Source organism: Xiphophorus hellerii, chromosome 8, assembly GCF_003331165.1.
Source record: "Xiphophorus hellerii strain 12219 chromosome 8, Xiphophorus_hellerii-4.1, whole genome shotgun sequence".
Lineage (NCBI taxonomy): Eukaryota > Metazoa > Chordata > Actinopteri > Cyprinodontiformes > Poeciliidae > Xiphophorus > Xiphophorus hellerii.
This window is the reverse complement of record NC_045679.1, coordinates 14,506,287-14,530,789: the sequence shown is the minus strand read 5'-3', so window position 1 is coordinate 14,530,789 and position 24,503 is coordinate 14,506,287. Positions and strand designations below refer to the sequence as shown.

General features: G+C 38.4%; 2 protein-coding genes across 8 annotated transcripts; one reads left to right on the top strand and one right to left on the bottom strand.

The window, feature by feature from the left end:
* Window positions 1-535: 535 nt before the first annotated feature.
* Window positions 536-18,498, top strand: LOC116724780 (bone morphogenetic protein 1-like). Of its 7 annotated transcripts, none has more exons than XM_032570513.1 (21): window positions 536-671; window positions 757-901; window positions 3,207-3,308; window positions 3,410-3,544; window positions 3,640-3,757; window positions 5,361-5,539; window positions 5,627-5,732; window positions 7,813-7,937; window positions 8,045-8,160; window positions 9,454-9,556; window positions 9,674-9,790; window positions 10,466-10,611; window positions 10,868-11,063; window positions 11,153-11,278; window positions 12,772-12,932; window positions 13,020-13,200; window positions 14,403-14,528; window positions 15,347-15,474; window positions 15,554-15,767; window positions 17,295-17,542; window positions 17,632-18,498. In XM_032570513.1, the coding sequence occupies exons 1-21, from the start codon at window positions 630-632 to the stop codon at window positions 17,764-17,766; spliced, it is 2,949 nt and encodes a 982-aa protein (XP_032426404.1). In that variant the 5' UTR covers window positions 536-629; the 3' UTR covers window positions 17,767-18,498. The 7 variants fall into 7 exon arrangements, with proteins under 7 accessions (XP_032426404.1, XP_032426403.1, XP_032426402.1 ...); XM_032570512.1 differs by having other exon boundaries at window positions 537-671; window positions 12,769-12,932; XM_032570511.1 differs by having other exon boundaries at window positions 539-671; window positions 17,295-17,545.
* Window positions 18,499-19,246: 748 nt separating this feature from the next.
* On the bottom strand, window positions 19,247-24,503 carry trim69 (tripartite motif containing 69). The gene is made up of 6 exons (XM_032570518.1): window positions 23,720-24,503; window positions 23,333-23,428; window positions 22,459-22,692; window positions 21,809-21,831; window positions 21,609-21,724; window positions 19,247-20,774 (listed from the first exon to the last, which is right to left on the bottom strand). Exons 1-6 carry the CDS (start codon window positions 24,353-24,355, stop codon window positions 20,230-20,232), a joined length of 1,650 nt encoding a protein of 549 aa, XP_032426409.1. The 5' UTR covers window positions 24,356-24,503; the 3' UTR covers window positions 19,247-20,229.

The following is a 24,503-nucleotide window of genomic DNA, read 5'->3' as shown; positions in this document are numbered from 1 at the left end:
CAATAGAAATATTGTTTAGAGTTTGACACAAGCCATCTAAGGGACATGCTGAGGATGCAAACACATCACTCTGTGAAACACGGTGGTGGCAGCAGAGCTACATTCACACAAGAACCTAAATCCTATATTCAGAATCTCGACTTGGAAACTTTTGTTCACAGATGGAATCTGACTAAAATTTAGCTGTTTAACAACAAAAACCATCCTGGAAAAACATTGCCGTTCTTAAAAGCAGGAAGAGGCATACCCAAATGGCACAATTATCCGTGCACTTGTCTGCCCCCACACTATTCCATCTAAGTTCAATTCAGTTTTACAGGGCATTGTATGTGCCTGCCCCAATAATGGCTGCGTCAGTATTTCCAGATGTTGTAATAATGGAGCCCGCTGGCAGCCTACAGGTGGTGTAGTTAAACCCTTTCTGCTTACATGACTCTCGACAGGATTTGAACATGTATTTGATGTTTGAGTTTACCTAATTGGTTGGGGGGTTTCTGGGGGGAGGAGGAGGGATTTGACTGCATTGAAAGTGTGTTTTCCATGTACACTCATTCCTGGACTATGACTAAAATAAGTGACGTTTAACATTTACTTAGACGCGCTGAGCCCAGATTCACTCCTGGAGCGGCATGTCAGCGGCAGCAGGGAACAATCCCCCTGAGGAACTCCAGGTTTTTCTCCATTTTACTTTTATTTTTATTTTCATTTTGCTCTTCCGACCATATCCATCTCTCAGCAGCGTCGTTCTCCTTTGAGTCCGAAGTAACGATGGACTCGGCACCAGCCGTACTGCTCCTGCTGTGCTGTCTGAGCGTCTCTCTGGCGACTGATGGAGAAACTGCGGGCGCGATTTTCTTCAATCCAGAGGATGCGGTCGATTACAAGGATCCATGCAAAGCAGGTACCGTGAGATTTACTCTAAAATTGTATATATTTAATTATGCAAAATGGGTTTTTGGACAGTTTGGAGCGCAGTCCTGCTGTTCAGACCGGAAATAGCAAAAGCTTCACTGCATGTTACAGTGATGGCAGCATACAGGTTTAAATGGATTCACAGGAGTTTGCAAAGTATATAAGCAATAAGTCATAAGTCAGTATCAATGTGTATTACAAAACGTTATATTTAAATTTACACCGTATAAAATAGTCAGATTCTGAATATTCAAACTTTCTTTGTATAACTTATCTCTAAGAAAAGAAGGACATAGATTAATTTAAAGTGCAACATAAAATATAGAAACCAATTGAACCTGGCAGACTTAGCTGACATGAGAATATTTGAAACTTTTTTCCAATATTCGAGGATATTCTGATATTTATTGTTTTCTTTGTGTAATATGAGTTATTCTGTGTTTGTTTATACAGGTTTGTTTGCTTTAATACTAAAGAACATGTTTTTTTTTTTTAAATTGTACAATTAAATGAACATGTGTGTATTTTCAATGGTATACCAAAAGTATACGCAACTACAGAGGTTGAGAACTTCAAAAATCTATCAAATTAAAGCAATTGGATTTTTATTTAAGCAGGAAAGTGATAAATTGCTTTCTCTTTACAAACAACTTACTTGTATGCCTGTATTTTTAAAAAGTATCTCAATGATCATAAATTACAGTATTCAAAGCCTTTTTTTAATCACTGACCAGCAATAATCTATTATTGGTAGAGAGCATAAATACAGAGCATATTGGAAAGCCTCCTTGCCATCACCCTAATCTCCATCTGATTCAACTCTAATCCAAAATGTTAATGTTGCTTCCAGTCAGAAGAAACATGTTGGTAAAATCAGAAATTTACTGTAATTTTGGGCTTAACTAGAGATGTAAACAGATGTAATACAAAAAGACTTTAAGGCTTTTTTGTCTTAAGAAGAGAATTAATATATTTTAAAATCATTATTCACTAATAAATATACATTTAAAAAAATGACACATACTTTCCTATTCTGAAGGTGTATGATTGTTTGAGAAACAACAATAAAAAAAAAAAAACTTTGCCAAAAGGTCAAGATATTCAAGACAACAACTTGTTGCCATCGTCCAACATGGCCTCTAGTAATCAAGGGCCTCCAGCAGGTTTGGTTTCCTTTCTTCTTCCTCTCGTTTTTGTTTTTTTTTTTTCATTGTGACTTTGGGAACCTTCAAAACACACGGCTCCTCCGCTTTGAGGCAGTTGCCTGGAGACCGTGGGTCACCGAGGCCGTGCCAGCACCGTTCCTCGGCTGGACGCCGGCGAAATCCCTCATGGCCGCGGGGCACGGAGCACAGGCGCCCCAGGAGAGGTGTGGCAGTCATTTACAGTCACCCTCTGCATGACTGAGTCGACTTCAAAGGCATCCATAAGACGGGCCACATCCTCTCATTTGTACAGCAGAAGAAGGCCCTCATATGGAGTAACTCAAGTGAACGAGGTGGCAAAATAGTTTCCTGAAAATCGAACTGGAGCACTTTAGAAATAAATGACTGTTCAGGTTTAAAAAGAGGTTTTCAATTCGCCTGGATTCATCCCTGGTTATCTATAAAGAAGATAACACGCAAGATATGTCAGAAAACATGAAAAAGCATACACACTGTTGATTTCCCATAAAAAAAAAAGAAATGTACGGGTGGAAAAGGTATAATTGAGATTGTACAAGAATATTTGGTTATATTTTTACCATTAACCAGTATTGCTTTACCAGTTTTTTGCATTAAAGTTAAAGAAGGTTAACACTTTTTCACAGACGGGTCTTCCTAATGGACCCAGTGCAGGAAGCAGCACAACATACTTAGAAATCCTTTCATGTATTTTGTCAATGTTTACCTTCCCTCCCTCCTTTCTAGCCACAATCGTTTTAACTGATGTTCTCATGTGAATCATGAAAAAGCAACATTTAATTATATAGGATGAATTTAATTGAATATTTACGTATTTGTGCTGTGTTTTCAAAATGAGAAAACTAGCTGAAACTTGGTTATCGTTGCACCAGTATCATTTCCTGCATAAGTACAAGATGGAAAGGTGCTAAGACTCCAATTATCCTTTGTTCCTGTCAAATATCGCAAATGTATATCATATTTCTAACACATCTACATGGTTTTGTAAACCTTGTATCATGTATACTTTGTGTCTGTCTCATAATATCTCATTTAGGTACATTAAAGTTTGTTTTTTTGACGCAACAAGTTGGGGCCCATCTAGTTTCTTTATGTTTTAAATTTGCACAGCTGCCTTTTTGGGAGACATTGCTCTGGACGAAGAAGATCTTCGTATGTTTAAAGTAAGCCAGGACGTCGATCCAGAACAACATGTTAATCACACAAACTCAGGTACGTCTTACCAGGAAGAAAAACCAAATTTCTCTGTGAAGCTGGTAATTCTGATCAAACTATTCAAGATGATATATGACATTTTCATACACTCTTTACAGCTGGTAATTCCTCTTCCAATGACGGAGCTGCAGACGGTCTGAGTCCACAGAGGCAGAAGCGAGCAGCCTCCTCCAGGCCTGAGCGAGTGTGGCCGGACGGCATCATCCCGTATGTGATCGGTGGGAATTTCAGTGGTGAGTCCAGAGGAAAGCCGTGCCTCCGTCTCCTCCAAACATTCACCTTGGACAACCTAAATCTGTCAAAACCTAATTACAGACTTTCCTCTTAGGCAGCCAGTGCGCCATATTTCGTCAAGCGATGCGCCACTGGGAGAAACATACATGTGTGATATTCACAGAGAGAACAACTGAAGAGAGCTACATTATTTTTACCTACAGGCCTTGTGGGTGAGTAGTTTGTAAAGAAGTTTGTAACTTAAATAAATGAGACCAAAAAAGCTGTTACGTATTAATAAAATAAATACTTTTGAGTATTTTTAAACCAGTTTCTTTTACATTTGAAATACCATCTAACTAAATGTACAGATGCTATTCAGTTTTATTTTAATAAATCAGGTTCTTTAAGGGAAGACAGAAATCCTTTATTCATCCTTAAAGACCTCAACTTTGGGAACCTGACTGTTCAAACCCAAACTTGCACACATGATCTATTGGAGAGCAAAAACATAATTAATGACAAAGCAATAAAGTGATTGTAAAATTAAAACTCTATGAGGAGCAGATTATCTTCATGCTAATGAGTCAGTTTGTTTTTGCAAAAAGAAAATGTTATTATATTATCATTAAACCTGCATATGTTGAACTGCAGGAAGCTGTATATAATGAGCAGTAATAAAGAAAAACCATGAACATTCTGAATATTTAGGGCAAAAAATGAATGAACAGATCATAAACCGCTGACTTATAAATCAGTATCCAAGTAAAACATGGAACATGTGGGAATTCAACACTCACTTCCCCATTTATTGAATATTAAATTAAATATTCAACTACAGGGAAATACAAAAAAAAAAGTTTCACTTAATAAACAAAATCTTTCAACAAAGATGTGTTTTGTAGCTTAACATAAGTAAAAACTTTAATTGATAGTGTTACCCATTCGGTTGAAATAACATCAGTGAGATGCTTCTTGTAGTCTTTAGTTTTTGAGGTGTTTCCTGCATGTCTACCTTCTTTAATCATGTGTTTACTCTCTCTTCAGCAGTCAGAAGCACAATAAACTAAATGTCTGTGGTTTAAACAGAGCAAACATCCAGAAAAACAACATTATAAGGATTAACACCTGTTTTTGATTCTATGCAAATACCGTTGGGATTTTCTAATTTATTCCACCCAAAACTGCCAAGTTTTATTGAAGAAAATGTATATTAAGATACTATTTTTTTGCTGTTTGTCTCTTGATTTTTTTTTAGTGTTCTACAAACTGAGGTTAACATGCAACATGGGCATGTGCAAGACATTTTACAACAGACTGGCTGTCCTTTTCCCACAGCTCCATATGTCAAAATATTACTCCGCTAACTTCCCGCGGAGGCTTGCTGTGCTCTAACACTAACGACATCTTTCATGTAAAACAACAGAAGATTTTGTGTTTAATGTGTTATCGTTTATAATACTTCTCCACCTAAAAAAAAAAAAGTAACATTCTTGGTTGCAGATTGTGCTTATTTAATGTTAAGTTGCTTCTCCTTCACCAGCCACAAGAGGGCACAACTCTTCCCATGCTAAATATAGATATTTAAAGACATTTTGATTCACTTTCTCTCCCAGTGACTTGTTTTCCTCTGGTTTTATGGGGTTGCTGACAATAACATCTGTTTCGGATGTGGGCTACCGATGATGTTTCATGTTTTTTTAGTGAAACCGTGCTCATAGGCTTAACAGATTCTTCTCGTTAAATGTCCGAAAAGCAATGACCTTCTGGAAATTCATCACATATTCTCATTCAGAAGCAATTGAAGATGGCTGTGGACACTTTGCTGCTTTACAGATGCTGCTCCTACGTGGGGAGGAGAGGTGGCGGGCCTCAGGCGATCTCCATTGGGAAGAACTGCGATAAGTTTGGCATCGTGGTTCATGAACTCGGCCACGTGATCGGCTTCTGGCACGAACACACTCGTCCTGACCGTGACGAGCATGTAAGCATCGTCAGAGACAACATCCAACCAGGTACTAAGGTAGTAACCGTGTTACTACACAGAAGTTTCTGTAATTGTAAATGCAGTTTGCAGTTTACTGTGTTACTTCCACCAAAAGGTCAAGACTATAACTTCCTGAAGATGGAACCTGGAGAGGTGGACTCTCTGGGGGAGGGCTATGACTTTGGCAGCATCATGCATTATGCAAGGAACACGTTTTCCAGGTGGGTTGCCAATTTTCCTCTGCTTTCTTTTTCTCCACCGCCTAATGTTTAACTTGTCTGTTATTCGGGTTTGCTGAGCATACATTTTCTTTTCATTTCAAAACATTTCACATTAACAAGTCATAAAACTAACTCTCTGAGGAAATTATTGATTTAATGGTGACTCACTCTTTCCTCTGTATCCTGCCTCTAACTCACTGTCATCAATAAACTTCTTCACCTGCCTGACATTAAAATAAAAACATTTTTTTCCAGCGATGAGCCGGTTAAATGGTTAGTTGTTGCAGTGTTGTGCAAAAGTAGTTTATTTGACAGTGAAGTGTTTTAACCTAAATCTTAACCATCATACTAGATTGTGACATTTGGGTTTTGTATCAATTCTTCCAACTTACTCAGCCTTAAGTTTGGTTCTTTGATGAATATCTTCTCTGCCTGGCCTGTTAGGTCAGGTTGACAGACACATCTTGGTTGATTTTGAGTTGTGCCAAGGAAATTAACAGTGGTCCTAAAAGATAGTTAAAGGACAGAATATAAGGATATTCTTATATCCTTATATATATATATAATATAAGGATATATATATATCCTTATATATAATATAAGGATATTCTGTCCTTATATCCCTATATCTGACTTTTCTGTTCAGTTTCTTGACCTTCATGATCCTGATTGCTCACTAATGTCTTTTATTAAACCTCTGAGGCCTTCAAAGAACTTTATAGAACTTTATTAATTTGAAAAGTAGTTTGTTGTTCTACATTTTATTTTAGCAAATTTTGCCACTTGAAATCATACAGAAAACAAATTCAAAGTAGACAAATTGATTTTCTTTTGTGATTGTTTGTATTTTGCTTGTCATGATCCTTTTCCTTCACAATTAGTTCATGTTTTTCTTTGTCTGAAACATAGAAATAATTGAAATAATCATTAATTTGAAGCTGCTACATGGCAAAATAAGAAAACGTTCCAAGGTTTCTCAAAAACGACTCTATTAACGAGACATTAAGTTAAATATGAGACCTGATGTTTGTCCCTCTTTTCCACCATCAGTTCATCAAGAACCTGCTGTGTTGTGACAGAAATGTTTTCTCTCTTAAGCATACTGTTGCTCCTCTCTGTTTCTGCTTTGGTGTTTTACCCCCCGTCACTGCCTCAGGGCTCTGGGTCGTGGCGGTTTGCCAATTTAAATAAAAGTCCAACCAGTTCAGGCTTTGTTGAACAATTTGGGCCTGGAGTGGCTTTTCTCTCTGGCATTCAGGAGCGGGCTCCACTGAGCCGGCTGGCACCGGCCACAGGCCCCATTCAGAGCCCTCTGTTTACACATGCCTGTCATTCATCATTTCATCGCCATGGTAACTGAGCAACAGCGGGTGCTGTAAACCCAGCAAGGGATTGTTACAGTCAATAAAAGTATCAAGGTGCTGACAAAGTTGTTGACAAATTCCGGGCGTAAATATTTTGCACTTGTGAATAGAGTTTGTAACCTTAATAAAATAAAATGAAATGTTCTGATTTGTGTATGTCTAGATGGGAATGTGGTTGTGTAAGAAAAAAAAAATCCAAGTTATATATTGACATACAAGTCAGAAAATGTAGTAGTAAATACATTTTGTTTGTGCAGCCATTGATAAAGATTTATGTGAGTAAAGAATAGTTACCTCTTTTTAGTCGTTTTACAAATACAAAGCAAAAAACTACAAGTAAATCTCTGTGCTCAGGTTCCTCGCTTGCGTGTGAGTTTCAACCTGCAAGAACAAATTTTGAGGAGAATATTTTCCATTTCAGCTGATTCATTCATAAACATTCTGATTTACATCCACAAACTGGGTATACCATTGATTTACACTGCAGAAAATATCAGCCATTCTGTTTTACAACTTTACAAAATACAATTCAAAGCTACAAAGTCTGATTTACAAGTACAAAATATTTCTTTCAATACTGGAACTGCTCTAAACAGAACATTATCCTGTATGTATATTGTCAGGGTTATAGTTTTTGTGCAATAATTAACTTCTACATTGTTCTTATGCTTTGAAACTCTGCAAGGATGAACAGATTTGTACTTTGTGTGAAACAGAAGCATCTTCTTGGACACCATCTTGCCTCGTTACGATGTCAACGGTGTTCAACCCTCCATTGGACAGAGAACAAGGCTTAGTGAAGGAGACATTGCTCAAGCCCGCAAACTCTACAAATGTGCAAGTAGGACATAAATAAATAAGATATAATGTCCCATAAGTCATAATTTTGTCTGTGACTTGTCATATTTGTGCATTTGTGTGCGATTTTTTATTTCCTTTTTTTGGCAGGATGTGGGGAAAGTCTGCAGGACAGTGCTGGAAACCTTTCTTCTCCTGGTTTTCCAAACGGATACTCAGCATACACTCACTGTGTTTGGAGGATTTCTGTCACACCAGGAGAAAAGGTGACTTTTAAACCTAAACTTATCCCTGCAAAATGGGTGCATGCATTTTATAACTGAACCTCTTTAATACACAATATGCCTAATTTATTTTATGTTGGTTAAAAAAAAGCATATCTTGGCAATATTTGTATCATTTGACCTACTTATAAAAACATAAATGGTAAGAAAATTAATAAAAAATAATAGCATTAATAGCATATCAGAATTGGAGACCTTTTACAATTGCTTAGGACCCCCAAATGACATGTTGAACAATGAGGTGCATCATAACAAATCAGCAAAATGAGATTTATTTCAGTAATTAATTTGAATAGGTGAAACTCATTTTGAAAGTGATGAACCTTTGGAGTTTATTTCTGTTGGTTTAGGTGGTTGTGGTTTGCATTTTCTTAGAGTCAGTGCAAGTTTTTCCTGCTGCAAGTGAACCAGTTTCTTCTGCACTTTTTCCTTCCACGTAACTTTACATCCAGGATACACAAAACCTATAATAAATACATTTGTGCTGTATAAAAAGAAGCAGAATAAACAGCCAAACCGTTAACACCAAACCAAACAGTGTTGCTTAGCTCATATTTATTCTTTTTACAATCAAAATATGCATGTAGACATATCGTTCTCACAATATCAGTAGTAGCTATTTCTAAAAATATATTTGCATTTTGTCATTTTTATTTTTTCAATTAAAGTATCATTTTTTAGAACGTCCAGAAATGAAAAGATTATCCACGACAGTCGTTGCCATGGCATTAAATGAGCTAATATCTAATATTTATCATTAACTACATTAACATACTATACAAAAACTTCTGTCTTACCTGAATTTACTCAACTAAATAAATAACCTGAAAATTTAGATTTTTCTAACATAAGTGTTGGTCTATTCTACAACTTTAAAAGATGAGGAAAAAGTCCAAATAAATGTGGGAGTCGCTAGATATCCAAACATTTAAGTAGCTACTGTAAAAAAAATATTGTTTATCAGTCTCGTAAGTCCAGCATCCTGCAATTTTCAGGAATGTCCCTGGTTCAACACATCCTAATCAAATGATCAAAGTACCTCCTTACCATGCAGTCAAGTTCATCAGGGTCTTGCTAGTGAACTAATTATTTGATTCATGTGTGATAAAACAGAAATACGAAAGAACTGGAGTTTGAAATCTCAGTTTTAAGCAATTAATTTAGGTCAGAGTCTCATACATCCTTGGTGTGTAAATTTGATGTATACATCAATACTCTATTGATGTATACATTTCAATTTGATATATTTACATGCTGTTATGCTCTGTGTCCCAGATTGTCCTTAATTTCACTTCCATGGATCTCTTCAGGAGTCATCTCTGCTGGTACGACCACGTAGAAGTTCGAGACGGATTCTGGAGAAAAGCTCCCCTAAAAGGTCTGACTGATGCCTGTTTTATAAACTTGATACTCAGCAGCTGTTTTAGGCTTTTTGTGACATTTTTGTACTAACTTGCACTAAGAAATACTTCCTGACTGGAAATGTTCCCTTCAGGGCGTTTTTGTGGCGACACGACTCCAGATCCGATCGTCTCCAACGACAGTCGTCTTTGGATCGAATTCAGAAGCAGCAGCAGCTGGGTGGGCAAAGGCTTCTCTGCTTCTTATGAAGGTAAAACACAAGAACAATACTGATTTAAATCCATTTTAGCAATAGTTTACAAAGATGAAGTCCAGACCAAATACAGAGCCAACAAAGTGTCAGTCTTTTGACTAACTACATAAAAATGACCAAACAGGCTTCTGTCAAATGAAAATTTTACTGTCTTCCTCTTCCTTGAGCGTGTTTATATGTCCGTATTCTTAAGATATTTTATTTAAGGGTGTCAAACTTAAAGGGATGCAAATGTTTGCCCCATTTTTCATATTTTTACTTGTTAAAATGGTTTTAAAATATGAATTGAGAATCCTAGTAATTAAATGTAAAATGACTGCTGGACATTATCTACAATCGAAGGGATAAACAATGAATGAATGGTCATCTTTTGCGTCCCACCGTTCAAACTAAACCTGTCAAGCATTAAACTGCCCTCTGCTGGAATGCTAGCGTCTAACTACTTGAGCCATTTTCTCCATCTGCTTTCAGCTACAGTGTTATTAAACATTTATTAAGCATATTTCAAATTTCTTATTTTCCTGTTACAAGTTATTACCCTAATTTGTTCTTCAATGCGTTATGGTACTGGTGATACCGTAACGTATCACCAGTACCTTTAGTTTGACTTTGGAATTTGAATGTCTTTGACATCTTTGAACCGATTTGGTCATTAATCTGACCTCTCTGCAGCCATCTGTGGTGGGGAGTTGGCGCGAGATAGTGGCCAAATCCAGTCCCCCAATTATCCTGATGACTACCAGCCCAACAAAATGTGCGTGTGGAAGATCACAGTGGCAGAAGGTTTTCAAGTCGGCCTCACCTTTCAGTCATTTGAGGTAAAAATCATATAACAATACGAGAAAGGTTGAATATCTCTGTGAAAAACACTTAGATCACAAACATTTTGCTGATTTGAATTTGCAAGACCTGCTATTTCCAGAAAGAATTCAAAAATGTCTATTTGCAGTAGCTTATTAAATAAATTTTATCTCAAACAGTCAAAAAATGCCTCATAAGGAGTCAAGACATATTTCTTGCATTATATGTGAGTAACCCAAACAGCAGCAGCGTTCATTTATATCCTGACTGCAGATTGAGAAACACGACGCCTGCACCTACGACTACGTGGAAGTCAGGGATGGCGGTTCGGACAGCAGCCCACTCCTCGGCCGGTTCTGTGGCTACGACAAACCGGAGAACCTCCAGAGCAGCTCCAACCAGCTCTGGATGAAATTTGTTTCTGACGGCTCGGTCAACAAGGCAGGGTTTGCCGCCAGCTTTTTAAAAGGTCAGAGAGTCCCTCCAGCAACAAAGCATCTACACTATTTTTATGGAGGAGGACATGTGGACACTGATTCCAGTTTTCTTTTTGATTAGAGATGGATGAGTGCTCCAGACCTGACAACGGGCACTGTGAGCAGCGCTGCATGAACACGCTGGGCAGCTACAGATGCGCCTGCGACCCCGGTTTTGAGCTGGCAGCAGACAGACGCGGCTGCGAGGGTCAGAGCAGAGGACAGATCACGTCTTTACCAACAAAACAGGACATAAAATCTCGTTTGGAGGACTTTTCTCTCCATTGCCTTGCAAAAGTATTCATAACCCTGGAAAGTTTTCACAATTTGTAAAGCTAAATTCAAAAACATCAATATATTTTTGTGGGATTTGTTTTGATGAGCTAATATGTAGCAATGCACAATATTGTTCTTTTTTAATAGCTTCTGTATTATTTTCAAAGTAGCATTACAGTCAGAGCAAAATCAAAGTGGAGACATCATTGTCTTCAAAAGTGGTCCATGTGTTGACATTTTATTTAATTTATCTTTCAAAAAGATAAATAAAGTAAAATCAATCACTTGAATGCAAATAAACATCACACTTTAACTTCACATATATGCATTACTTTGTTTTACAATAACAGAAAATCCCAAAGAATACGTATTACCACTTAATATTTCAAAAAAGTGACAAAATTATTGTCAGTGTAGCCTGCTATATTATTCTGTCAGCCATTACAGTCCCACAGTATCCATAGTTAAATAAATAATTTAATATTTTAATTATAGCAACATAGTGCACTGTCTTAAAATCCAAAAGATGAAACTCTTTTACAATTTTTACCACAAGGGGGCAGTATTGTCCTGTTGCAGTATCTCAAGAGTCAATACTTTTGTTCATCCAAATCTTTGATAACAAAAAAATCCCTTCTGCAAACTCAGCATGTACATTTATTTGTTTTTTAATTACCTTAATACAGCAACAAAAAGGTTATTTACATGAGTTCCTTTTTTATTTTCTCACATCCAGTGAAACTGATTATTTCAGTAAATCTTAAAACTTTCATTTAATCTAATATCCTCACTGGACTTTAGCTTAAGAAGTAAACAAGGAATTAATTTTAGAATACGTCACATTCAGTTTTCTTTATCTAGCTTCGAAAACATGTTCTAATCAATTTGGTATTAAAAAAAGATAAAGTCGCAATCTGCTAACCTCGTCATTTTTTCACAGACTTGTTCTGAACAAGGTTTACTAAATCAATATTTTTTACCAGATTAAAACACACGTTCAGGTTCAAAGTGTTTTTTAAAATCTCATTTAGTTTTCTACATTTCAAAAGTTTGCATGTGATTTTAACTATTATACAAAATAAAAGATGAATTTTGAAGTGTTTCAAATATGAACCATTTATGTTAGTTCGAACATGTAAGACAAAAAAAAAATTTATTTCTTCATTTACATAACAAATTCTGTTTAATAGAAACAGACACAAACATATTGATCAAAATGTACTCAGTAAAATGCACTCACTGTGTTTTACCAGTTTTCCCGTTTAATATCTAGTTAATTGATATGTTTTCATCAGTTTTATCATGAGTTTTAACCTTGCCATCGATTCAGCTGCTTCACGCTGAAGGTTATGCGACTGTTTTTACTTTGTTATGCATGAGTTCTTCCTCTGAAATCCTTTTTTCTTATTTCATTCCCTCCAGCAGCTGCCTGTGGCGGCTTCATCACCAGCCTGAATGGCTCCCTCAGCACCCCAGGCTGGCCCAGAGAGTATCCCCACAACAAGAACTGCGTGTGGCAACTGGTGGCGCCAGTTCAGTACCGGATCACCCTGACGTTTGATGGCTTTGAGACAGAAGGAAACGACGTGGGTTCAGCTCCGATTAGCATGTAAAGTGTTGTTGTTTTTGCCTTTTCTTGCTAAGACAGAGTGATTGTGGTTGTTTCACAACAGGTGTGTAAGTATGATTACGTTGAAGTGCGCAGTGGGCTGAGCGCCGACTCCAAGATCCACGGGAAGTTCTGTGGCACAGAGAGACCCGACGTTATCACCTCCCTTCAGAACAACATGAGGATTGAGTTCAAGTCGGACAACACCGTGTCCAAGAGGGGCTTCAAGGCCCACTTCTTCTCTGGTGAGAGGCCAGTAAAAATATAAGAAATTCCTGATGCAATACTGCAAACCTTTGCAAACTTAATTTTATATTTGCTTGAAGAAAATACCACAAAGATGTTACACAGGTATTCTGTCTGTGCAGAGATTGCAATTTGTGTGCTGAAGATATTTTATAATTATTCACAATTTAGTAAGGAATCAGCTTAAAGTATTTTCAGATTCAAACTTCGTTACTGTTTTTATTTGAAAATGAGTAGTCTAGAGAATATTGCATTTTCTAGATGGGTGTAATAAAAAACATATATTTCTATTTTTCAACTCTTACTTGTTATCCTTGTTAACAAAATCAGTCTTAGTCTTTTAGTCTTTGGACCTCAGGGGTTCTACGTCAAAGTTTGTGATTTGCTTTTATTTGTCTTCTCAGCTCAGTGTGGATGTTGAGTGATGCAGTAAATAAGGGTTTGGGATAACTGATCCAAAAACACATTTCAAACAATATCATCTACCATCTTTGTTGTTTTTGTTAAATGTCTGAAGCAGTCACTGGTGCATGTTTGCCTTCCTGGGTGAGCTCCTCCTTCTGTTTCAGCCCAAGCCTCCATGACTCACTTTCGCAAAAAAATAAAAAGTATAAAAATAAAAACTGTGGTTTTACATGACTATATGCTTAAAACAAAGGAAATGAAATATATTTTAAAAACATGTACCATTTATCACGTTTTCCTCTTGTTCATCAGATAAACATGCTGCCTTTTATGGTTTTATAGACTTTTACTTCAGTTAACTAATATGTTTTATACCATAAAATGTAAACATTGAACACCAACACAACACCTGCACTTTATAACCTTTTTATTAACAAAAAGAAGTTAATAAAAAGAATTTGTCATGTCAGAAAGCATCAAACCGAACTGAACACCTTCAGCTTTCTGAATAGTAAAAGTAGTGAAACAATCATGCTGATTCTCACTTCTGTTCCCCCAATAAACTCCAAAACATCACCAAGTCTGACCTTTTGAATTTGCAACACTGGTTCATAATAAACTTACTACACAAGAAATCCCATCTTACTTTACACAATTAGGTAGAAAGTGTCTGGGTTAGCAGTGACTCTGAATTTTGTTTCACATTCACTTCGAGTTTTACACCAAGCCCATTTGTACATATTTTCCTCTGCTGAAGAAAAGAAAGTCCAGCAAAAGCCTTTGAACATCTCCACAGATATAGACGAGTGCTCCAAAGGTAACGGAGGATGCCAGCACGAATGTGTGAACACCTTTGGGAGCTACAGGTGTCAGTGCCGGAGTGGGTTTATGCTGCACGATAATAAGCACGACTGCAAGGAAGGTAGGCAAGTTCAGATCAACTTGTTATGCTAAGATGAATATTTATACTGTTTTTGTTAAACAAAATGAAGCATTTGCAGTCACAGTGCAGATCTCAACTAGATTGAAATGATTGGACTATTGTTGCTAAATTGCTTTAAACATCTTCTGGTCTTAATGCAACAGATGCTGGATCGTACATATCCATTCTGGTGTGATTTTTCCCCAGTGTTGAGCTGTGACTGAGACACTGTAAATATGGACTGTGTATGCTAGAATTCAATTTCAAAAGCCTCTTTATCAATAACAGCTAATCAATCTAAATACCGGAGACTGGAAAATCAGTTTAATTGCCTAATGTTACGAATTTATATCAAACCAGAATTTTTATCTTTTGTATGTGCTGCTTCTCACAGAACAATCTCCACTTAATTTAATATTTGCTTAACAAAAACTAAAGTGATATCATTTTAAATAACTTCAGTAAGGGGTTAAGGGAGTTGTGCTAGTAAACCTCAGTAAATTGAGGAATGTTTTCTCTTAAAGGGTCAAAATGCAGAAAACTACTCCTGGTTATTACGAATAAAGAAGCTTTTTGAGCTGTTTAATTATGAGGCGTTTTTGGTTTTTCCCAAAACCAAAAACGTTTGAAACATTATTTCTGGGGAAATAATTTCTGGGGAAATAATGTTTCATTATTATCATATGATATTATCATATGATCACATTATTATCATATGATAATAATGTTTCTTCTGGGGAAAGGTGTTTCTGCAATCAGAAATGATGTGATCCAGACGTTACTATTTTCCCCTGACATGCTGTTCCGTTTTTGTTTAGCTGGGTGTGATCACTTCGTAAACACCGTATCCGGCACAATCAGCAGTCCCAACTGGCCCAACAAGTATCCCAGCAAGAAGGCCTGCACCTGGTCTCTGTCCACCACACCGGGCCATCGGATCAAACTCGTAGGTTGTGACTCAGACGCGGTGATTCGGTATGAATGAAAACACCCACTTACAATCTGCTTGGAAATCTCCCTCTCAGATTTTCAACGAGGTTGACATGGAGGCTCATCTTGAGTGTGCTTATGATCACCTGGAGATCTTTGATGGCAGAGATGTCCGTGCCTCGAAGCTGGGCCGCTTTTGTGGCACCAAAACACCCGATCCAGTTACATCCAGCAGCAACAAGATGTTCCTGCATTTTTTCTCTGACAACTCGGTGCAAAAGAGAGGATTTGAGGCTTCGTACAGAGCAGGTGGGCAAAGAAATTTACTCACATCCACTTATTGGCAATTAATTGAAAAGATAGCAGCATAAAAATAGAAAGCCATCAACAGATTTGAGTGAAATTATGTTAATTAGATACAAACGGAAAGATTAGGAAAAAATACATGCTGAACTCTTACATTTTTTCTTATTACAACTACAAACTGCGATATATTTTGGGACCTTACCACCATGATAACATTCAGGTGGCCATCATGATAAACTTGTTAATTACTTTAGGTTCTTAGGTATTTGCAGCAAACAAGATGGTGTATCGGTCAGGATACAGGAAGGAGGACATGAGATCGAAACTTTAACTGTAGATGTGAGCTGGTTTATTTCGTCTTGATACTCAGTGTTGCCAGCAGTCTGTAATAACAAATAAATTGCCATTAGGTTAATATATTACAAGAATAGAGGTTCAAGGCGCAGCCTTGGTGAAAAAACACAGACAGACCTTTGGCTCAGTTTAACATAAGAGGCACTTTGGCGCCATCATGTGGCCAGATAAAATCCCTACACAATGGCGGCAGCTGGCAGCCAGCGCATGCCCTTAATTACTATATCTGCCGCAATAACTCAATGGAAAGCAATAACAGATGCAGCCGAAATGCAGTTACAAATAATGGGATTTAAGGTAAATCTACGAAGGCTGAGCAGGTTCAACTGAGTTCCCAGCGCTCAGAGAGCCTCACAACATCGCATACCCGTTCTCCCGTAGTTTACACATATAACAAACTAAATCTAGAATAAACAAACAGCACGCTAAATGCGGTGACTTACTTTCTGTCATCAACTTAACACTCGGAGCATCACTTCTCAGGACTACACCGGGACTCATGCTGAGAATGCAGCAAACCGACCCGGAAGTATATTAAATTAAATATATAAATTATATATAATAAATTGCTCTCATGAGCGGTAGGGCAGCACTAAACCCTGGCTTACGTCACTTCCCAGGATAATCTCTAAACCGACATTACAAAATAAAATACAGAAATGTCAGCGCCTTTTATACAGAGCTGTTAATTTGATTCAGGTGTGTTAAACAAAAAAAAAGAACTAAAACAGGCAGGACAGCAGCACTATTTGGACCGAGGTGTTTTTATTTGACTCAAAGGACCAAAATAACACCATAATTTCTGCACACTACACATTTCTAAAAGTTTTTTGAAAGCTCTGCATTATTCTGATCACTAAAAACATTCATGAGTTCGACTAAATATAAAAGCTCATGAAAACAAACACTTTTGCAAGTCAGTGTAAGTGCTGTGACCTAATGTAGGGCTGCAGAATAAACTGTAAACATACTGTCACTGCTGAGAAGATGCTGTTTGAGGGTAAATGCTTGTCCAAGGGTCTCTTAAAAAGGTACCAGAAAAGCCTGAAATGGTAAATTGTAGCTCGGGGAAAAGAGTCGCCAGAAATGTGACATTTTAAGTGCTTTTTGCATTCTTTCCACCCTTTTAAGAGCCTCTCGTCTTGACCCTCTAATTTTGTGGTTGTGGATTCCCAGAATGCGGAGGAAGCCTTGAAGCCGAGGTCAAGACAAAAGAACTGTACTCTCATGCACAGTTTGGAGATAACAACTACCCCGGCGGCTCCGACTGTCTGTGGGTGCTCACCGCTGAGAAGGGCTACGGCGTGGAGATTATCTTCCAAGTGTTTGAGATTGAGGAGGAGGCGGACTGCGGCTATGATTATTTGGAGCTGTACGACGGCGCTGACATCAAATCCCCCAGACTGGGCCGATACTGTGGATCAGTGGTAGAATCTCTAATAATCTTCTTGATCCTGTTCTTGATGCCTAAGCAGTTTTAAAATGACACATCTGTGGTTTTCTGTTCCCTCAGGCTCCAGAGGACGTCTACTCAGCCGGAGACGCCATCGTTTTAAAGTTCCACTCAGACGACAGCATCAGTAAAAAAGGCTTCCACGCACGCTACACCAGCACGAAGTTCCAGGACACCCTACACACCAGCATCTAGGCCCAATCGCAGACTCCCATCTCCAGCATTTGGACGGTCACACCCATTTCCAGGCGACGGGTAAATGCTCGGCTTGATACCACAAACACCACCCTGCATACTTTACATCTGTAAGACTAACTGAAACCATACGGAGAAATCTGTCTTTGCGTTCAGAGCTGTTTAGTTCCAGAGGAAATTATGGATTCATAATGGCCACCTCACTTTTTAGAAACTGGTTACAGAAACACACTGGATTAAGATATAAAATGTATATATTGAAATATAGTTTGATGTGAGTCTAGACTTATAAAACCATCTGAAGGAGACGTCAACTTTTAAGAATATCATGTAATTTTAAGAATTTGCAAATACTGAAGGGAGAATTAAATCATCTTCTGGATTTCTTTTGTTTTTGTTTGTTTTAACGTGAATGGATGCAGTGCGACTCAGATGTCTGCGTCATCTTTGTTGAATGAAACGTATGTTACTGATATTTGTAATCGAAGATATTTAGAGATTTTATTTACTCAAAATTTCCAGTCTCCTTTTTTTTGCATTCTTTCCACCCTTTTAAGAGCCTCTCGTCTTGACCCTCTAATCATCTGCTTGTGTTCTGACATCATCTGCTGCAAATACAAAGAAAATATGAAGCTGCTGAAGAGAACATAAGTGGCAAATTGTGAGAAAGAAAAAAAAGCTTTATGGATTGTGCAGTAAAGAAATAAATAAATGCGATTGCTGAAAATGGCACAGTTTGATGTCTGTAATTAATGTTTAGCAACATGCTTTCAGTGAATAACTGTTATAGCAGCCTCCACAGTCATTTGCTACACTCTTGACGATGTAAACAGAACGTTTTGAAAATAAGCTACAGAGCTTTTGGGACCTCAAATTGTTTTCCATATAAATGTTTCTCTGTGCATATGTAACTGCTGGTCATTTTTCTGTAGTTAATTCCTGATTTATGAAAATCAACATTTATATTCCTTACTTAGTTTTATTTCTTGTCTTTTCCATTTTGAAGAGTGGCTGAGAGAAAGTTGCTTCTATGCTTCATCCCAACACCAAATGGAAACAGGAAGTCAAAGACTAAGCCATTTTTAACAATCTACAAGGTTTCAATTACCTTTACTTGCACAGGACTTCTTGGGACCCCAAATGTGGAATCTGAAATGTGGCAATTTTTGCAATTTGGAATTTTCCCTCACATTGATTGCATCTGCTAAATACGTATATGGAATGATTTATTTCTCTAAAAATTTCAGAGATAGATTATGCTACTGACATAAAAGATGAATTTATTTAAAGCCGTCATATTTTTTTTTACCAAGCGTGCTGAGAAATGTGGAAATCACAGCAGGTGGACTAAATCGAGCTTTGCATGAATCAGTTTTTGAATCAAATGAATAAATATAGATATAATCGGATGTGCGAAACAGACACATTTAAAACCCGAGTTACTATTACAGGCAAAGAGGAAAAACATGGAAGACCAAACTACAGATATTTAAAAGTTTTATCTATTCTTTCTTAACTTATTTCCATCTGACATTCATGCAGCATTTATTCCTTTCAATTTATTCTGACAGCACCAATTAAAAGTGGAACTACTTCACAGTCATAGTTTCAAACGATCAAGCCAATCATGTTTTTAGAAACAAAGGTTTTACATTTTCACTTATATTTCTTCAAAATTTAAATATATATGCACAGATGAGCAGGAGAAAGATTATTTCATCCATTCTCAGTCAGGTGATTATACACAGTTTGACGCACAGCTTCTTAAAAATAAAACATGGAGCAGAAAACATCCTACAAATTCAACCGTGTGTTTCAGAAAATGCTACTCGTAATACAGAATAGTGTTAAATTCAAATTGTTTAGGATACATAAAGAAAATAATCAACAATATTTTACAAATGTTTTTTGCATATATAATATTGCATAAAAGTTTGAAACCACACGATTTCATTACATTTTCTTTCCAAAGAGCCAGACTTTCTTGTTATATTTTAAAAGGCTGTTGATCGTTAGTTAATTCTCTATAACTTTGGCCACATTTTGCTAATTGGCTCATGTTTAAGAAATTATAAGAAAAGCATAGAACGAAACAATTATCAGTTGCTGATGAACAGAATCCAAAGTTTTTCAATGAGGAAAAAGTTCAAACTCTGAAAGAGGTCCATCATCCTTCAGTTTATCATCCACTGTATGCTGGAGTTTTAGCAAATATCTCCTATGAAATCAACTTTTTGAGGCTGAAATTCTATTTTATAATATAGACTTTGTTTTTTTTTACATATATATCTTATAGGTTTTGTAGAGACTGCTTAAAAAGTTTACAAGAAAGTCTTACTGCAAGAAAAATATAAATTGGTGATGTTCTCTTGACTTTTGCACATTATTGTCAGTTCATAGCAACAATTAGTTTCCTCATGTTTAACTTCAAGCATGTTTACTTGCTCACTCTTATTCCTGTGTTTAGATCTTTGGTAAGAAAACCTTGAGAGGCTCATTTTCGTGCACTTTATCCAGGAAGCCGAGGTTGAAGTAAGGGTACAGGGTCTCAGTGAAGGTCTCCCTGAAGGTGTAGAGGTGGGTCATGCTCTCTGCATTGTAAAAGGACACCAGGCCCCGCTTGTAGTCCAGGTATACCCCGATCCGGGCCAACGGCTCCTCCAGGGACAGGACAGTTGGAGGAGATGTGCCGGCCATGTATCTAACACCATAAGAGAGGGTGAGAGTCCAGAAGCCGTTGGCTGGGAGGGCCTTGATAACTCCTTTTCTGGGAACTGACTCCCTGGCGACCCCCACCGTCCACACCGTGCTGCTGTAGACCTCGATCTCCCAGTAGTGTCGGCCGTGAGTGAAGCCCTGACTTGCGAGCAGCGACAGGGCGGCATTGAACCTGTTGGGGTTGTCCTCCACGGTGTGGTTGAAGGTCTGGTAGCGGACGCAGGTGAGGGAGGAGCTCAGGCTGAGCCACGGGTTGGCAGTACTGGAGTTAAACGTAATGGCTGCTGGAACTAAACAGAGGAAGATTATTTGATGTGACACAGCGCCTTGCAAAGGTATTTGTATCCCCTAACTTTTCTCACATTGTGTGACGTTGTAACCGCAAACTTTATTTTAAAGCAATTTACATAACAGTGTATAATTTTAAAATAATTTTTAAAAAGATATATTTGGAAACTCTGATTTTCCTAGTTGGAAAACTCAGAAACAGATTTTAGAAAGGGATTGCAGGGGCAGGAGCCCATCTTTTTTTGTCAGACCAAAAACTTTTTTTGTTTATTTGTTTTTTTTAATTAATGGTTGTTTTGCATTGCACTTTAGATAAAATTCATAGGCTTATAACAAATGAATTGTATTAAAATTTGGGGATTCTAATGAATATAAGCAATACTCAAGTCTCTGAAAATTAAGAAGATATAGTAATTTTGGGGGAGCATATTAAACCAATCATGCATCAATTTATGTATAGGACTATCTTTTAGTGTATTGTAATTTGCATTAGAAGAAGAATCTTTCTAGGGCATGCTAGTCACTTTACATTCTGTACATTGTTATAAATCTGGCCCTGCTCAAAAAAAATCTGAATACAAGAAAAGGCTGCACTTTCAAGATTATTATTTGGAAAAAAATGTGGGATTTTATGAACTATTTTCCTTCCACTTCACAATTATGTGTAACTCTGAACTGATTCTCTAAGTAATGTCCCAATAAAATGTTTATTTGCTGTTGCAACATATAAATAAAGAAAAGCTTAAGTAGATGCGATGCTGTAAGCTCAGCTTGCTTCTCAAGATGAATATCTGTGTGGGTCAGTAGATTAGGAGCCCATGTGTTGCATGTAGTACCTGGGTAAAGGCTTCCCCTCATAGATTTCCAAACTCTGTACTGCAGAGGCCCTGCAAAGCGGCCCTCACACAAACTTGGTGGTGTAAAAGTCGGTTTCTCAAACTTGAGAGAAGGCCTGCCAACAACACCAAGCAATGAAAGGAGGGAATAAAGTCACATCTTTCCAAGGAAAGCACATCCTAAAGTTTCTCACACTCACCTCTGGGGAAGGGCTTTGATGCTCTAACGCAAGGAGCAGCAAGAAGCACAGGAAGACAAACACAGAGAGAGAAAGAGGGAGACCGGTAATTAGTTGTTTGGTTTTTTGGATTTGAAAGCAGAGAAATCTTTTTTTCCACATTACATCAACGTCTGAGCTCATGCAGTCCCACCCTGCGGGATCTCTGTGGCCTGGGGAAAGTCCCGCAGCTGAAGCCAGAGATGGAGTGGCAACGTGCCTGAGCTAAAGTCCCTTATTCTCCAGATGAGAGGGCGAGATTACTGGCCTGCATCCTGTCTGAACTCTGAGCGGTACAGTCTTTTGTTTTTAAATGGTTGCTGATATTCATCTGATATGGTCAAGCGTGTGTAAGGCCTCTAAGAAACATAAAACACATACTCTGCTCAATCAAATCTGGAATGTCGGAGCCTGTTTAAAGTGTTAGCGCAGAAGTGTATGTTTTGACAAAATGAAATTCCACCTTTGTCCACCTCCTTTATAAAAACAGATTTAGAAAAAAAACAACAATTGAAACCAACAGTTCAGCATTTTTCCACACTAACCGGCCCCACGGCTGACTCATCATGCTGGTAATAACTTCCAGATGAGTTGCTCTCCACTGTGCATGAATTTCATTCGGCTGAACTCACCCGGAGCAAGATGAATGGATCCTGTTCTTTGAGCTTGTCCTCTATCTCGTGGACGGCCCTCTGCAGGCGGGAGATCTCCACGCACAGCAGGGCCTTGTGCTCGTCCAGGCGGATCAGCTCCCTGCGCTCCTCCGTCTTCAGCTTCACCTGGAGGAGTTTTTCCTCCTGGTACAGAAACTGGTGCAGGTCGCTGAACTGGGCCTCGATGCGCTGCTTCAGATCGGCCGTGTGGTCCTGGGGTTAGAGACAAAGGGAATGGACGACAGCAGACTTTAGCAAGGACTCCACTAAGAAGACGAGCTTTATACAAATCATGTGTGTATCAGAAATATTTTATAAGCGTCAAATAAGCCTCTAGCACTTTTAAATATTTTGTTTCTGACAGGAAAAAATAATTTTTTAACCGTTAGCAACCATTAACTGCTAACGTTAGCATCTGCTTTGCAGGCTATTGGTGCAAAACTGACAACCAGTTTCAAAGTTTTCTAATAAAACGGGACTACATTTGATCAGCTTTAGTTCAAATGTAAAACACTGAGACTCAGTAAATCTGCTTTGAGTCCCAGTTTCAGATTTGAGACTTTTATTTGTAAAAAGACAAAAAGTGAGCAATTTTAGGAGCTAACTCATAATTACTTTGACTGGAATGATCTCCACAAATGGTCTTTGAAAGGCAGTGTGAGAAGACTTGTGAAAGCTTTATTCTGTGGTTATAGACTTCATTATTTAAATACATTAAAGAAATTTTGGGTAAGATGCAGAGCCCCAAAATTTATGATCCTCTGTGTATTGAAAGATTTAGACATGAGGGAACATATGTGATTGTTGTGTGTTTTGGAAATAAGATTTTGTTTCCGTTTGTGCTTGATCCCACCTTGAGCTTTTTAACTTCATCTTCAGCCTCCCTGTCACACTGCAGCGCCGTATTGAGCTCCACTTTTAAGGAATCCATCGAGCTGTTGAGAAATCCCTGCAGGAGAAACACAGCAAAACAACTGTGACTCACTGCAAACACAGTGGCACAACTTTCACTGGTTTTTGTGGGGGGGAGAGAGGGAGGGTGGAATATCAGAGAAATTAACAAACTGGAAACCTGACAGGAAAAAAATTACATGCTTCACTTCATACTGTACTGGTACCTAGAAAGTATTTCCCACCAGATTTATTGCATGCAAACCTGGATCCTACTATTCCAGATAAACTTGAATAATAGCAACCTGAAACATTTCTTGCAGAAAGATGCGATGAGAGAGGAACTCACCCTGTATTTCTGCTCAGCCTCCTGGACACACATCATGGTGTGATTCCTGTGCTCCTGGGACACGCCACACACCAAACACACCAGCTCCTGGTCCTCCTCGCAGTACAGCTTCAGCTCCTCCCTGTGCCTGCTGCAGCGTGGGACGGGAGCAGGAGCCCTCTCCGCACACCCTGCATCTGCCAGGCATCCCGCGCTTCCGCTCTCCTCCAGACCGTGACAGTAGCTCTCCACAATGTTGGCAACGATGCGGTTGGGTCGGTAGCTCTTCCCGGGGTACACCTTCCTGCACTGAGGGCAGGAGCCCGTGCCCCCCTGGCCGGGACCCCGTGGCCCCGTCCAGTAGCCCTCAATGCATCCCTGGCAGAAAGTGTGATCGCAGGGCAGGGAAACTGGCTGCTTGAAAAGATCCAAGCATATGGAGCAGGTCAGATCTCTGCTGATTCTGTTTGCTGAGCTTTTGGCAACTTGGCCAGCTATGGGAGAAGGTCGCAGCTTTTCCATTGCTGCTTTCACAGAAAAATCTCCTTCTTTGGGGTTCCAACTCTTTTTCTCAGACTTTGTCCCTTTGTTAAGTCTTTCCAAGTTTTGCAGATAAACTGACTGCACTTTCTTCACTTCTTTCTGGCTGTTGCTCATTCCTTTGCCTTTGTTCTCACTACCCGTGCAGCTGGACCCTGGATGTCCTTCCACTCCTGTAGACTGCGACCACTCTCTCTGGCCTCCAGTCTTCCTGTTGACTACTGGGAAAATGAAGTGGGAGGCGCAGAAGTAGGCTCAGTCTCAA